At 39.3% G+C, this 16,866-nt stretch overlaps 2 protein-coding genes across 3 annotated transcripts in view; one reads left to right on the top strand and one right to left on the bottom strand.

Annotated features, from left to right (window-relative positions):
- Positions 1-4,338, top strand: part of arhgef39 (Rho guanine nucleotide exchange factor (GEF) 39) — a 94,421-nt gene extending 90,083 nt beyond the window's left edge. Inside the window, exon 12 of one of the 2 annotated variants that reach the window (XM_033614376.2) lies at positions 1,413-4,338. In XM_033614376.2, coding sequence (XP_033470267.1) covers positions 1,413-1,449 — 37 coding nt within the window. In that variant the 3' untranslated portion in view covers positions 1,450-4,338. Of the gene's footprint in view, positions 1-1,409 lie in introns of both variants that reach the window. The other variant, XM_033614374.2, reaches the window with a different exon arrangement.
- Positions 4,339-10,173: 5,835 nt separating this feature from the next.
- Positions 10,174-16,488, bottom strand: rergla (RERG/RAS-like a). Its single transcript, XM_033614494.2, has 5 exons — positions 16,311-16,488; positions 16,154-16,210; positions 13,414-13,487; positions 11,691-11,839; positions 10,174-10,693 (listed from the first exon to the last, which is right to left on the bottom strand). The coding sequence occupies exons 1-5, from the start codon at positions 16,360-16,362 to the stop codon at positions 10,408-10,410; spliced, it is 618 nt and encodes a 205-aa protein (XP_033470385.2). The 5' UTR covers positions 16,363-16,488; the 3' UTR covers positions 10,174-10,407.
- Positions 16,489-16,866: the final 378 nt, after the last annotated feature.

Genomic DNA, 16,866 nt, shown 5'->3' with positions numbered 1-16,866 from the left:
CAACTAGATTGGAGCCAATCTTGGCCCAGTTTTCGACTAACATAAATGTAGTGTGTAAACCTGAAACTTGCAGCTATACTGGGTGGAGAAGTAGGAGATGTCTTTTAAGATGAAATATATTTACATATTAATCCATTTTTTAACGAGTGATTGAGGAGTAGTTTCATTTTGAGCTTTTTTAGGGAAAACCATATCTGACACAAACTGTAATTAAAAGCAGAGTATTTGTGATCTTTAACAATAAAATATGTAATTTTCCCACATTTAAATGTCTTAAAACAACTAGACCAAATTTATATGTTTTGTTGACTCATGCACTTACATTATCCCCAGTATTTCCAATAATGTTCAAAGCCAGAGAAATCTGTCATTTTAATCAAGGACACGGTCCATGTCATGTCCACGCGTGCGTCAGGTTTGTTTTGTCTGCGAGATGCACTCATAAATTGGCTTTTTATCCAGTACTGAGCCATGTTTTTATGATACACTTGATAGATCTTTTTTTTTTTTTTTTTTTTTAACTATGCTTTGGCGAGGCATTTCATGTACATAAAACATCGGTGTACTGCGTCATTCACCGAGTTTCAAATGCTTTCATCTGCTGAACACCGTAGTGACCTAGTGACACCAAGAAAAGAATGAGATAGCAATAACAGGTAAGCGCAAGTGCAAGCAAACAAATGGTCTGCAGCTTCGGGAAATTGAGTGATCCAACTTTAGACATTGACACAAATCATAAACTGACCTCCGGTCAAATTTTTAGTACAAAATCAAGTGCTCATCTTTAAGGGTGTCCATTGGGTTCTCCCGGTCACGGAATACTCTTCTCAGGATGCCTTCATTTTCCTCATTTATTGCCATAAACTCAGCCATGTTGCATTTAGTGTAAGACCAAGATAAGGAGAAAAACTTGAGGAAACCTTAATGAGAAGACTTAAGGATGCTATGTACAACAGATTTTTTTGTTTTGTTTTGTTTTGATTTAAAAGAAAATCTTAACTTAAATTGCTTTATGCAACCGGCCCCAGGATCTTATGTTATCAGAAAAAACAGTGAGCATACATCAGTGGGAGCTGGACTAGCAGCCCCTCCATGGGAAGCCAAACAGCATCAGAGAAACACTGTTTTTTAACATGAAATAGCTTTATTCATGGTTTTTACTGGTTTAAATCAGAGTTACAACCTCCCAAACCATAACCAGTGACAATTCTAACCAGGAGACACTGACTGCGATGACGGCATATTGACAGTATTTATATGAGATGTTCTGACAGCAGCAGATATTCAGAGATTAGACAGATTCCAGAGCGGTAGCTGTTGACTGTCTTACAGTAATGTGGATTATTTCTGATTCAGTGTGATTTTAAATCTTTTTGTGTGTGTGTGTGTGTGTGTGTGTGTGTGTCCAGCAGTGCAGAGACGTCCACTTCCAGCTGTGTGATCCTCTGATGGACTTCTTCTTCTTCTTCTTCTTCAGACCGTCTGAATGGAGTTCAGTCTGATGGTGATGATGGATCCTGCACAGTCTTTCTGAGAGTTTCACTTCAGACTGACTTTTGTGTTCCATTCAGTTTACCCAAAGGTGACACATGTTTAACACACATTACTATGGGAGTCTTCTGCTTTTCCAGTGCAATATAATCTATCATGATGTGCTGCTTTAAAGACCAAATATCTGATGAATGAATGTTTCACTGTGAGTTGTATGCTGCTGCTGCTGCCTGTCTCCACTTCAAATGTTCTAACACCAATTCAGCAATGTTTATGAGTACACTTCTGGGAGTCCTTTTCCCGGTCGGTACCTGAATGCACCTCTCCACCATTCTTTTTAGTCAGGCTGCATTTACAGGCAGACTCTAAAGAAGGGAGAGCTTATAAATACAATCTATTTGGACAGGCTCCATAATAAACTCTACATACAACAGCATAATATTCAGTTTATTCCAGGTGGACCATGGGGCTTGGACGAGGTCCTATTTTTAAAAAGTCGGTGTAAAAAAAAACGGGCCAGCGACAATTTAGGCCTCACAGCTGTAAAGCCTTTCACTCTCTAAAAATCCAGTCACATAACAGAAACAGTCACACGTCTGATTCTGTCAAATCAGCTTGTCTCACTGACGGAGGCAAAACAAAACTTTATTTACAGCAGTCATGCTACATTCATGTCATATTGTATTTACCACAATGACCAGGGTCAGTCTTGGAAATAATTATTGCAACATCTAAGTGGTAAACATGTATGAAGCTACAACATGGCCAGTATTAAATACATTCAATAAAAATGATGAAACTATATAGTATTAAACTTAGTGAAATTAGTCATCTTGTGAATGAATAGAGCCAATTATAGAGTATCTGGAGAAAACATTTATTCTGAATAAACAATGATTAAAACTCAAATTATTATTATGAAATGTTATTTCTCTTTTAATTTTAGTCTTTTTGGAGTTAATTTTATCTTCTTTTTTCAAATGACAATTTTCAAAGTTAGATATAAAAAAATCAGAATAATGAAATAATATTTCACAATAAGTTTAGTGGTATTAATCTGTTTATTTCATATGTATATGATTATGTATTTCATGATGCCCTCTTTTTTATTTAATATTGGTCATTATAATGTTTCATTGATATGACTGGGAATGTATTTGTCCAACTTTATTTGGATGTTTCATGCCAGCCAGAGTCCAACATTTAAGCCAACTGATCCCTAATTGATTAATAATCACACTACTGGTCCAATTTCAGCACACTGTTGGATAACTGCTCATTCAGTGTACACTCCTCTTTATAACACTGCCAGTCTTCATCTGAGTTTATCCCACTGTTTCTATGCTATTGTGTTTCCATGACATGAGCATGTCAGTGCTGCTGACTCAACCACGTCACATTATAGGGAAACTTTGGGGATATTTCTCCAGGTTTTTGTATCTAAGTGACTAATGGAGTTTTTGACATTCTCAAGTATGAAGAGAGAGCGCTGTAGCAGCAACAGCAGCAAAACAAGCTAATTTAAGTTTACTGTCCACTAAAAGTGTTTGTTCTCCCCACTGACTGGATCAAACTGTTATTATGAGTGACTGACAACATTACAGAAAGGATCTCTGCAGAGAAATTGAACATTGCTTCATACCTTTCGCTGATCTGTTATTGTGACCAAGTCACGATCACAAAGAGAAGTCTGAAATCTAACGAGAGGTGACTTATTGCAGGAAAAACAGTGGTGGTATGGCGGCACGGTAGTGCAGTGGTTAGCATTGTCGCCTCACAGCAAGAGGGTTTCTGCTTCGAGTCCAGGTTAGGGGAGCCCTTCTGTGCGGAGTTTGCATGTTCTCCCTGTGTTAGCATGGGTTTACCCCGGGTGCTCAGGCTTCCTTCCACAGCTCAAAGACATGCAGGTTAATTGGTGACTCTTAGTTGTACATAGGTGTGAATGTGAGTGTGTCTCTATGTGTCAGCCCTGTGATAGTCTGGCGACCTGTCCAGGGTGTACCCTGCCTCTCACCCAATGTCAGCTGGGATAGGCTTCAGCCCCCAGCGACCCCCAACAGGAAACAATCTGAACCTGTCAGTGACAAAAACAAGCACTTTTAGTGGACGTAAGCTGATGGTGCAGAATTCCCTGTAGAGATTACATTGCAGCCTGTGTTGCTGCTGTGGCTGCTGCGGTCTCTCTCAATACCGGGCCAGTTTCAAAAACCTGCAATCTCGAATAGTCTCTCAGACACAAAAACATGGGAAAATAGAGTCCAGGGTGAGTTTCCTTGTGGTGTCTGCTCTAACTAGCTCCTTCACACAGCCTTATTGCCTCACAGAAACATGATCATCTGTTCAAATGTATAATTCTTGGAATTTTTAGAATGTTTAGTGTTTGTTTGGCATATATAGATTAGTTATTCATAGCTTTTACATGGGAGACACTGTGGGGAATTATTATTATTATTATTATTATTAATGGGATGTGTGCATTTAATGAGCGGCACCATATTCTGCAGTACAATGACTGATTTCTGTGAAGTATCTGTATCCAGGCAAGAAAACCTGGTTAACAGATGTAAAGTTCTATATGCTATATGCATTACATCATGTCTTTTCTCCTACATTGTATCCTGTAAACATATTCTTTATTTACTAATCAACAAATATTTGCTTCTCACCTGCAAAATACTACATATATTTTATTAGCACTGTTTGTGCATTTTTAAGCTTTGTATGTATCTTACAAATCATTTTATTCTATTTTTAAACCCTTTTTGCTACCTGAAGCTGTTACACTGGTTATAAATCATGAATGGAGATGGAAATCATTTAAATTTCCCAATAAAACTCTTAAAGAAGTCTATGCGTATGTGTCAGCTCTTGGATGCACCAAGCATGCAGTGGGGACATAGAAGTGGTTATCACTTCAGCTTGAACCGTTGCCTACAGACTCTGCATTCATATGCAGCTATCTGTCATCTATCAAACTCCACAGTTCTTTCTTTGCCATGATATATTTCAAAGATTATCTGAAGTCACTCTGAGGCTTCAGCAGTCTCTGTCAAATCAAGTAATTTTCTTCCAAAGTTAGTTTTAGTATCAGATTCCCCCTTTGCTTTTTCCTGGGCACTGTTTCTGTGCTGAGCTGTGGCAGGAGGACACAGTTTTTATAAAAAAGGTGCTACAAAACCAAAACATGATAAAAGAACCAAAATGGAAAATAGATAAATATATTAAACCATTCATTATATATAAGTCATTTTAGATGCAGTTAACGTATCAGCAAAATAAAAATGAAGAGACAGACATGTCCCTGAGTGGGTAAAGAAAATAAAACCAGTTTGGCCTACTTACATATGACATATGATTGATTATGTCAAAGGGTTATCAGTGACAGATGATTTGGATAGAAAAATCTGGGGTTAAACGAGCAGGGTTCACAAATCTAAAGATGTCTGATGTTAAATTGTATCTGGATCAGTAGTCCTCCAGTAGCAGGCCGGTGTAATGCCGACAAAGACATTTTACATTGTCATCACTTCTGTATGTAGACTGCAGAGCAGAGAGGGTGATTAGGTTACTAGAGATAGATGGTGGGTGATCACATTATCTGCAGTCTAAATTTCTGTACAACTCAGCAGCTCAGTCACTGCAGTACTGCTTTATTATCACAAGATGGAGGCAAAGACAACTCACCTGTAACAAGTGGAGTGTACTGAGACCATGTACTATACAATATTCCTACTGGACAGCAGAGACAGTTGCTGTTGGAACACTAGTTTTGCCCAGGTCACACTGTGCTTATTCAGACACAAACATTACAACAATATTTTCATTAAAAATAAAAGTTCATTCTAAAGAGGGTTAATGAATGTAAGACAGCATGTACAGTTGCAACAGTTTGGGCACCAAATTTTGTTTACTGCGAATAGGTAAGTAAGTACAAGATGAACTGATCTCCAAAGGGCATGAAGATGAAACATGCTTTTCAACATTTCAAGCAAGATTAGTGTATTATTTTTGTTTTGTACAATAGAGTGAAAAAATGAAAGGGGCACCATGCAAAAGTTTGGACTGACCAAGACATTTGAGCTCTCAGACAACTTTTACCAGGGTCTCAGACCTTAATTAGCTTGTTAGGACTATGGCTTGTTCACAGTCATTGTTAGGAAAGGCCAGGTGATGCAAATTTCAAAGCTTTATAAATATTCTGACTCCTGAAACCTTGTCCCAACAATCAGCAGCCATGGGCTCCTCTAAACAGCTGCCTAGCACTCTGAAAACTAAAATAATTGATGCCCACAAAGCAGGAGAAGACTATAAGAAGATAGCAAAGCGTTTCCAGGTCGCTGTTTCCTCAGTTCATACTGTAATTACGAAATGGTGGTTAACTGTGGAGGTCAAGTTGAAGTCTGGAAGACCAAGAGCACTTTATGAGAAAGCTGCTTGTAGGATTGCTAGAAAGAAGAGAGGATAGCTTCTACAACAGGACAATGATCCTAAACACACCTTGAAATCCACAATGGACTACCTCAAGATGAGCAAGCTAAAGGTTTGGCCATGGCCCTCACAGTCCCCTGACCTAAACATCATCAGAAATCTGTGGATAGACCTCAAAAGAGCAGTGCATGCAAGACGACCCAAGAATCTCACAGAACTAGAAGCCTTTTGCAGGAAGAATGGGTGAAAATCCCCCAAACAAGAACTGAAAGACTCTTAGCTGGATACAAAAAGCGTTTAGAAGCTGTGATACTTGCCAAAGGGGACGCTACTAAGTACTGATAATGTAAAAGATTGAAATTAAATGGTGATCTTGCTTGAAATGTTGAAGAAATGCGTCATCTTTAACTGCATGCTTTTGGAGATCAGTTCATCTTCTACTTACTTAACTACTCACAGTTACCCAAGTTTTGACCAGGGGAGCCCAAAGTTTTGCATGCCACTGTACCTGCAGCAGGGGGGCGAAGAGAAGCAAAGGGCTCCAGTTTCTGTACAAACTGCAGAAGTTACAGGCAGAACTGAAGATACTTAAAAACACCCGAGTGGTTCAGTTGGTAGAGCCTGTACTAAATAGGCTCTATTCTTGTTGCAGCTGCCCAGGTTGGAGCGTAGCTCATACACGTTGTTGAAAATGTTCTGTCCATTCTGCAGGAGGCCAGCAATGCTGAGGAAAGGCAACTACCAGGTCACCTCAATAAGGAATATTCTCAAGAAATGTCTGTGTTTGGTTTTTTTTTCAAACCTGTTGACCTCTTCCATAGAGGGGAGAGTAAGATGAGGAATGTTCAGCTCAGCCAGTTGAGGTTGTGGCCCGCCAGCAAAAAGTCACAAGGAGCAAGAGCTGCAAGTGTTATCTCTGTTGATTAAGTCGTTTTAAGTTTATGAAGGGTGAACATACCTAAACTACACTTGTCATATGTTTTCCTGAACCATACTTAAAGAGAGGAGGTCACTTCCTGTCTTATCGTCATGCGCCCTTTTATGTCATTTAGAATTTTTGAACAGATCATCAGTAAGTAAGGAAATGAAAACAAACAGTTCTCTTTAAAATATGCATTTATCACTTTCAAACAAGCCTTACAACATTTCAAACAAAGTGATCAGGTGTGCGTTGGTGTGTTGTTCCTGTGACACAGTAACAATCAGTTGTAATTTCTGAGCTGAATCCTTTACATGTTGCCATCTGTCATGTCTTGATCACATCTCAGTCTATACATCTGAATGTGGTATTCTGAGGTATCTGTTGTCTGTCTGCTGCTCTCAACTGACAAACACAACTAAAGCTCCTGAATCTGTTGTCAGGAAAATGAAGAGTTGACTGACTGCACCCTTATGTGTAACACTGATACTATATAATGCACTAATGCAGTATATATTTAAAATGCGGATCACTCTTGAGTCATAAAAGACAGATTCAATACTTGAGGTGGTACAGTACAGTATGAAAGTTGTTTGTCCTGGATTGAATGTCACCAGCTTTTCAAACATTTCCTGGAGTTGGTTGCTTTGGCTGAAATGCTCCAGAGCTTGTCAAAAGGAGTTTGCAATGATCTTTAAAGTCCAGATGAAATGGCATTTCAAGAGTATCTAGCCTCAGTATCATGATGTATTTCAAAGTGAAGTTGGATAGGCAGGTGGGATGTAATGCTGGGAGAAATTTGATTTGATCGTTGAAAGTGTAATGTTTTGTTCATACTGGCCGCAAATAAAACAATTTGCGAGAGTGAATTACATATAAAGTCAATGTAAAGATGTAAGTAGATGTGAATTTCCACTGGGCAGCACAATGGAAACAACATTAATGACTTGAATTAAGTGGCATAAATGAAGCGAGTAGCGCAATTTTGCGTCATATGCTTATTCGCAAAAGTTGAAAAATCTGAACTTCAACGACCAATTCATGCCGTGATAGCTAATCAGCATTGATATCCTCCAGGGATGTATGATGCCGAGGACGTACCAGTGGAAGCTCATTGATCGATTCCGTGATTTCACGCACCCATGACGTGAGTTATTCGTGCGTATGAAGTCATGAGTCAAAAGAAAATTTTCTAGCATTCAAAAATTTGCATCACGTTTGGTGTGAACACAACATAAGAGCCTGGATACACATGAAGGTGATCTTCATGCTGAATGTGGGCGGTGCCTCATGTGACGCAAATGGCAAGGTAGCTTGCTAGCTAAAGTTAACTAACTTGCTAATAAATACTGTGAAATATGATTTTATTGGTACATTTTCTATTTTTGGACGTTGTGTGCCTGTCTCCTGAATCACTGCCAGCCAGACAGGATCAGATCAGTATTATAAAATAGAGTGCTGCGGATATCCTGAATCCTGGAAATGGATTAGCATTTTAGCACTCTCTGTTCCCTAATGTTAAAGTCAGTGGGTTTTATGAATGGGTTTAAGGTTAGATGCCTGAAATAAAGTCTGTGGTAAACACTAGCTTAAGAGACTTTCACGTTTAATTCTACAACATAAAGTCGATTGTCATTCAAAGTTAACAAAAGTTGAACTCCACACAGTGTGAAGATGCTAATTTGCTTTGCCACTGGAAAAAAACTGTTCTGTTTGCCCCTTCATTCACATCATGTATTTGCCAATACTGATTTTGCCATTGGATAGGAGTATTCATCAGAAAAAGAGAGACAAAGTCCATCATATGCTCCAAGTAACATTAGTAAATAAATTCTAGCATGAGGGCCACAGTATTTTGGGGAAACAAAGACACACCAACGTAGCATGCCGTCGCTAGCTAGCTAATGTAATCTTAGCACTGTGTGGCTAAAAGTTGCAGTGATTGACAGGGTTGCCAACTCTCACGCATCTGGTGTGACTGTCACTCTTTCACCATCAATGTCACGCTCTCAGGCCCATTTAAGAAATCTCACTCCACTGTCGCCGAGTCTTTTTTTTTTTTTTTTTTTAATGTCCAGCCCATTGTGTGGCTTGACCAGACCGCATAATATTCTCAGAAAGCAAGTTTAGGTCCCGTGGGGGCTACCCTGAACTTCATCGTCCTTCCCCGTCTCCTACAAATTTTGTTGTTTTTTTCTATAGACAGCATTCCGTGACCTAAGACAACAGAGCTATGGATGGATTGAATAACGCCGGAGTAGTGCTTTAAGTTCACTCATTGCCTTCTACAACCATCTAATGGACAAACATGGGAACAGCATATCATTTTACATTAACTGGTTAATGCTGAGTTATGGCATGAACTTATTATATAGAATTGCATACCGTGCATACACTGGGTTGTTTCAAATGAACACTCCAGGTAATTAACTGCACATGTATGCCATGATCATTCCTGGCCATAAATTACATATTTTAGCAGAATAAATAAATGGCAGTTTACATTGGGTTTTCTTATTTAAACTTATTTGTAAGCCTAAGGCTTACATTTTTCTCCTGGGGCTCACAGATGCTAAACATTTAGCACATTTTATGATGGAGTCTCAAAAGGCCACATAAAACATGATAAATCAACAGGGTTCCCACGGGTCCTTGAAATCCTTTAAAGTTTGTGAATTAGAAAAAATCATTTCAAGCCCTGGAAAGTTTTTGAAAATATGCATACATGTACACAGGTCATCGAAAGTCCTTGAATTTATCTATTTCTGTATGAAACTGCATGAAAATAGGATTTCGCTGTGTGAACTTTAAACATTTTCTTGGGGGAGAACCCCCCTTGAAATCTTTCTTTTTCTCACAACAGGATATATTACTGGATTTTTTAAGCAGATGATCAAAACTACCATCAGATTGATGAAACTGACCTTGATCTGCGCCATAAAACAAATATTGAGCATCTATGCACGTATGTGGGGTTTAGGCCTATAGATATGAATATGTAAACGTACACTCATTTCTTCTTTCTTCCACGTCTTTTCATGACCACGCACACACAAGCAGATATTATGTCACAAGGTAAAATCTCATTCCGGCCCTCTGACCAAAGTTGGTAACCCTGGATTGATGATAGATGTTATGATATTTTATCTTGGAACCGGATGGTAATGGCTTATATAAGCACACATTTTGTTTTACAGGAGGAAAACCTGATTGGATTTAGAATACAAAGAACTAGATTTTTTGAATATGTACATATGGTATATTGTTGAATTGGTGCAGAATATGACTGGGGATATGATCTTAAATGGTTTTTAAAAAAAGCATTTTTCATTCCATTTCGACTTTAAGAGTAAATACACAAATTAGTGGACATAAGGGGCAAGTAGGCTCAGACAGTACATGCTGTGTACTAATATTATATACACTAATACCTCTTTGTACATACAGACGTCAGTTTAATCAACAGCAACACCAATCACAATCAAAGTCACAAAGCCAAGCCAATAGGTGTGTTCAGTCCAATGCCATTTGTCCAGCTTTGACAGACAGCTGTCCTTGTATTTGACACTTCACACTGATTTCCTCCTTTTGCCAAAGACGTTGTTGATGAGTTTGGCCATGGACTTGGAGCCGCTGGGGCGTCTCCTGCGCTCCTTGGCCTTGCTGCCCAAGCTGGCACTTTGCATCATCTTGAAGAATATGAGCGCCACCTCCTGGTGGTGCTCAGCAGCTGACAGCTCGTAGAACTGGCAGTGAAACTCAGAAGCCAGACACTGACCCTCTTCACGCCGCACTTCTCTCATGTGGCACAGGTCCTGTTTGTTGCCCACCAGGAATATGAGCGGGTCCGCGCTCCTGTAGGTCAAAAAGCAGTGCAATCACTCTAAAGCAGAACTCATACTTCTGCGTTAAATTGACGCTGTAGCCTGACGTGCACCTCCCTAGAAATGTAAACACATCATGGCAATGCAGACCTCCTGGTTATTTTTGTAAGCTGAAACCATTTCCCTCAGTGGAAACAAATTAAAAACATACTTTTAATTCACAAATTAGAAACTGTGAAATTGTGAAATTGTGAAATTGTGAAGACAGTAAAGCCTTCACAAAAATAGCATTTTAAGTCTTGTGTGTAATTTATCCTTAAGGGATTTATACTTCGGGATTTATCCTGGCTTCAAATGAGCAGAGGAACTCTCTGCTAGTCATTAGCTAAATTACACAATGTACATAGGCTTGTGCTAATAACATTAGCATGTTGCATTTGTTAGAGAACATGTTTAGTATAGGACAGTTGTTTTGATGGTGAACCTTGTGAGTTGCAATGGAGCTGAATTGTGTAATGTTACCTTTGTTAAATGTTGCTGTTGTCCCTGGCTTCATATGAGTAGAGGAAATGTCTGCTAGCTGCTAAGCTAATTTATAAAATGTAAAAATGTAAAATGCCATAGGCTTGTACTAATAATATAAGCATGTTGTATTTATGGGGAAAATGTGTCCAGCAATAGTCAAGTGTTTGTTTGTGAATCCTGTGATTGCAATAAAGCCGATTTGTGTACTTGTGTTTGAAATTGTTGCTATTAATCCATGTTTAATGTGTGTTTTGGTTGTGTTTTCAATCATCTAAACTTTAGCACTTCAAAGAAACCCCACCACCAACTACTGGTTTGGAGGTGTAACTGCAGAGTGACACAGACACACCACCGCACAAGTATAAATGCTCACAAAGGCGTAGAATATGGTGTAGGCTCTGCATAGAGCTGATGCACAAATATGAATCCGCCTTAACACAGTGGCTATCACTGGCTCTGTTTACATGCACATAATGGTCATTATTATTTCACAGTGTCCATACCTTTTGGCAGGTCCCAGGTGGAGCTCTCTGATTAGGTGCATTATAGCTTTGGCAGTGAGGAAGGAGGAGCGGTCACTGATATCATAGACCACAACGAAACCATCAGCCCAGTGGATCTGGTCGTTTACAGTAGACTTGCCCTCACAGGCCTAACAAACACACAATTAATGACATTACATAAAACAAAAAGTATGTGCTCATACTGACATACATGTTATAGTAGCAGCATAGGGGGTGCAATTCTACACAATATACACAAACTTCATGAGGCAGTCAAAGCGAATGAAAGGCTGGAATACATAACACGTGTGACCATTAACAGCGGGGTTAGGGTTTGTGTTGGTGAGCTGATCCCAGGATAGCCCTGCTGTCCTTGTGCTCTAACTCAGAGTAATGGAGCTGAGACTAAACTCATGCTGGAGGCAGTGGTTCAGCTGAGGACAGCCGCATGCTCGACTGGCTCTGTGAACTAAGACGGATCTTACTGACGGGCCCTCGCTTTAAACTCATTGGGTCCCAATTTAATCACACAAGCACAACAAAAAGCACAGAGCAGGAGGTGTGTGTGCACTTCTACCTGCTATTTTAGTTCATGTGCTGCAGTGCAAAAGGGCTGTGTGGGGTGGACTAAAGACCAGTGGATCCCAAATGGTCCAGCCACAGGGTCCAGATTTCTCCTTAGTCATTAGCTCAAGGTCCACATACTTTAAAACATTCAGCGTCTTGCATTTGGCCATGTTGTTGAGCTAGTGTGCTGTCTATGTTAAGTAGCTGTCTGTTAGTCACTCACTCTACAGCAGGAAACCGCACTTCAAAATAAAAGCTCTCTGCCGGAAATTCTCTATACTGCAAAATAAAGTGTGGATCAAATCCTAATAGTGAAACGAGTCTTTTCTTGGAGACTGTGACGCACAAAACAATGTATCCACTGATTTACAGATGTCTTTTTCTCAATGTAAGTCTAAGGGAGAAAGTCTTTTTGGGCCCAATGGCATCACGTGACAGACCCGGTCGTTGTAATTTTACTTTTGGCCACTATGTAAAGCCTAGCGCTGTTCCTGTGGGCTTGGTTGGGACCTGGACTGGTTTGCCTATGAGTGACCTCAAGGGGGCCTACTGACTATAGATCGGAGGGTGTGGTGATAAATAAATATACTCTCGGCCAGTCACATCCCCGGTGTCATCACTCTTAAACACGGGGCATATATGATATGATGTAATATGACACAACTAAATATTTGTCAGTCTTTGTATAAACTGCCTTTTTTGTGTGACATGTGACATGACTTTATAAAAAGTAATGACTTTATAATGTATCCAGCTGAGGTTATATCTTCTTTATGTCATCTAACGAATTGGTGTGTTCACTGTGCAAAAAAGAGCAGCACTTCGACCACACTGCTGCTTGGCGACTGTGTGACCAGGGTTTATTTGTGATGCTCTCTGTGGTTACTGGGCTTTCTAATAGATACAAAATCTCAGTTAAAGCCGTAGTTTTTAACGTCTATAAAAATAAGTGTCTGGATAAAGTGACAGTTTGAGTAAATATGACGAAAAGGTATTTGTATAAAAGTTACCAACTACAGCTTATTAGTTGATGATAAGTGGCACAGGTGTGTGCTGTCCAGGAGTATTCCACTGTGCCACTTGCTTTTTCCAAAAAGATGCCATAATTATCATGATAACATCTTGTTATTCTTGCTTCATGTCTGTGTAAACTGACCTGAGAACATGGGTCATAGAGCTCAAGGTTCATCTGCTTCCCGTCCACAGACAGACGCTTTCTGTATATGCACTCTGTGGAGGAAACAGAGAAGAATAAATCAATCACGATGAGACTCATAATCTTCATCATTTTTTTTGCGTTGGTGCTCTGTGTACAGCTCCCTCCCATCTCCACCACCGCCACCACCAAAAATATGGATATTCGAATTTCAAATATCCATAATCAAAAAAAAAAAAAAAAAAAAAAGCAGACAGAAAAACAATACTGAGACTAATTTCTCTCCATAAGCGTGCACCTCTTCCTTTCATACCTTGCACAGTATCTTTTTTCATCACCTAAAAATGCAGGAAGAAAACAAGCTCAGATGAAACTAGATTATTCTCAGGGAAACAATAGCCTATTGAGTCACTATCAGAGACTAATGTGAGTCATTCTCCTCGCAGGTCAGGCAGCCTTTCAAAGGAGGCTGCAGAGTGTTATCATTACAGCACGGCTCTTCAAGAGAGCTTCAAAAACAACACTAAATGGATCAAAGATTTAACCCATGCTCTTAATATTAAGTTACATTCACGTGACAGAAGCTGCACCACCCGTAGTTTAAATCTTGGCAGCTGGCTTCACCGTGCAAAGTACATATGAAAGAACTAAGAGAGTATACAAGAGGATGAGATAAGAGGACTTGGATAGAGTGCAAAGGAGCTACACAAACAGTGTACAGAAACTGAAAGGCAGCCAACTGAAAACTGACATAGTCGTGAATGTTAGGCTTTATACAGGACAGGGATATAAACAGACATAATGATAAACATATGCAGGGTTACAAGGATGGATGCAGAATATCACAATAACATGTAAGTTTGTCATCATCAAAAGGTAGTTAAAAATGGCTGTGCAAAAATACAAAAAACAAAGTTTCAGTTGTCTTTTGATATCTTACTTTAAGGAATAAATTCTGCAAAAACATAAGGTTTAAGAAGGTATGAGAAAACAGTACTATGAAAATTTGATATTTAAGTACAGATTTGGACATTTGGTGCTGCAGGCACATTTGGCTGGGTTTTGAAACACAACACCCAGCCCTACTTAAAGGGGAACTTCTGTATTTTTCAACATGGACCATTATTTTCTCATGTTTTTCTGCCTCGTGGGAATAACAATCTTTGAAACTGGTCCAGTAATGAGAGAGAGCGCTGTAGCCGGCAACAGCAAAACAGGCTGCAAAGTCACCACTCTAATGTCTAGTAAAGGTTTTTGCCACTAACAGGCTAACATTGTTATGTTAAGCATCTTACAACATTAGGGAGAGAATCCCTTTGTTTTATCGTACCCTTCACTTGTTCTGCTCAGTTTGTGTCCAAGTCTCTCTAACGAGAAGTCTCATTCTGCAGTCTTGCAGACTTTTTTACACTGACGCAACTGGCAAAATATTCAGCCAAATCTGAAGAAATTCCCTCAGGGTTTCCTTGAGATATAACATTCACAAGAATGAGACAGATGAGGTCACAGTGATGTTGACCTATACAATCAGCACAATTTCAAGGTGGGCACCCGAGATGAGTGTCACCAATTCAGTATCTGACCAAATGTCTCCTCTTCTATTACTGAGATATGACACTGAATAGGTGTTTTATGCAGACCTTTATAATGTCACAGTGAAGTTGACATTTGACCTTTTGGATATAAAATGTCACCTCTTCATAATTTTAGTTGTTTTGTCATAGTTTTGTCATTAGCATATGAATTCTTGAATTATGGTCAAAAACATATTTTGTAAGGTCATACTGACCTTGACCTTTGACCTCTGACCACAACATTCTTATCAGTTCATTGTTGCATCCAAATGGACTTTTGTGCCAAATTTAAAGAAATTCCCGTAACGTGTTCTTGAGATATAACATTCGCAAGAATGAGACAAACAAAGGTCACAGTGATCTTGACCTTAAACTATCACATTCTAATCAGTTCATCCTTGACTCAAAGTCTACGTTTGTGCCTAATTTGAAGGAATTCCCTCAAGGTGTTCTTGAGATATCATATTCATGAGAATGAGACAGATGCAAGGTCATGGTAACCTTGACCTTTGACCACCAAAATCTAGTAAGTTCATCAATAAGTCCAAGCGGACATTTGAGCCAGATATTCCACAAGGCATTCTTAAGATCATGGTCACAAGAATGGGAACACAAAATCATGCAAAGGTATAAAAAAATACCATAGGTCCCCTTTAATAAAATTAAAATGTAAAAATACAGAACAATACATACTCAAATGCCGTTATGGGACATTTAGTTGCAGATCAGTTGGTGAGCCTGGCAATGAGTTAGAATGTATGTAAAGGTAAAATGACATAAAGGTGTGGTATAGTACAAAAGTGATGTTTAAAGAGGCTACATCATCTGTTGACAGGGATACATTAAAAACACTGTGTGTCTGTGCACATGCTGCCTCACTGAACGTCATTTAAATTCTAGTGGAGATGTAAAGTAAAACATTTAATGTAAACATCACACTGCATGCGTCACTGAAAAGATTCCATGAGTCAGATGTAAACTATTTTGCAGGTTTACAGATTTAGGAGTTACATCATTTGTAGGATACATAAAGGTGAACTTCAGTCAAAGGAATCATCAACACAAGGCAGGATTTAACAGTGAAAGTTGGCGCACCTATTTGTAGATAGAGAGGCAGATGTATATATTTATGATTACAGTGCAAACAATATGGAATAGATTATTACCTGAAGAGGACGCGTACTCGCCGATAAAGCGCCTGGTGAGGAACCGGACGATGAGAGCTGCAGACAGACAGACAGACAGACAGACAGGTGAGCTCGATCTTAAGCGATAACTTGTTTATCAGACATACAGAGACCTGCTCCACAGCTGCTCTCTTACCTGATTTTCCGACCCCTTCACTGCCCAGCACAGCGATCTTGATCTCATTCATGTTCGCTGTGGAGACAGAACTATCCGGTGCAGAATGGTCCCTCAGATATCATACTGTGGAGAGCAGAGGAGTGAAGAGCAGGGTGAGAGACGGGAGCTGATGGGCTGACGGAGCCACCGGTGCCGCCTCGCGTCATCTGCTGGCTGTCCGGTGGGCGGGGCTTTGACAGCGGTAGAGCAGGGGACGTTTCTCTCACTTATCCATCCTGGAAGCATAATATAACCTCATTAGTTTTTACATCTTAAGATATATATATATATATATATATATATATATATATATATATATATATATATATATATATTTTTTTTTTTTTTTTTTTACATTTTCTTTGTGACAATGAAGCCCCACAGAGAATCAGTAGTTATGATAATACAAATTCTCACTCTCATAATTGAGCTGCATTCATGTCTCATTTTGTTTCAGAAAGTCAAAATTAGTGATATCACTTAGAGCCTGTGACATTATTAGAACAATATGGAAGCAGCAGGGGCGTAAATATAG

Source organism: Epinephelus lanceolatus, chromosome 23 (assembly GCF_041903045.1).
Source record: "Epinephelus lanceolatus isolate andai-2023 chromosome 23, ASM4190304v1, whole genome shotgun sequence".
NCBI lineage: Eukaryota > Metazoa > Chordata > Actinopteri > Perciformes > Serranidae > Epinephelus > Epinephelus lanceolatus.
This window is presented reverse-complemented; position numbering and strand designations above follow the sequence as displayed.

Excerpts from the sequence above, each read along its gene's own strand:
- rergla (XM_033614494.2), bottom strand. The coding sequence starts at position 16,362 with ATGAATGAGATCAAGATCGCTGTGCTGGGCAGTGAAGGGGTCGGAAAA. Across the intron at positions 13,488-16,153 it reads CGAGTACGCGTCCTCTTCAG|AGTGCATATACAGAAAGCGT; the intron begins GTAATAATCTAT and ends TTTCCTCCACAG. Across the intron at positions 10,694-11,690 it reads CACCTGGGACCTGCCAAAAG|GAGCGCGGACCCGCTCATAT; the intron begins GTATGGACACTG and ends TTTGACCTACAG.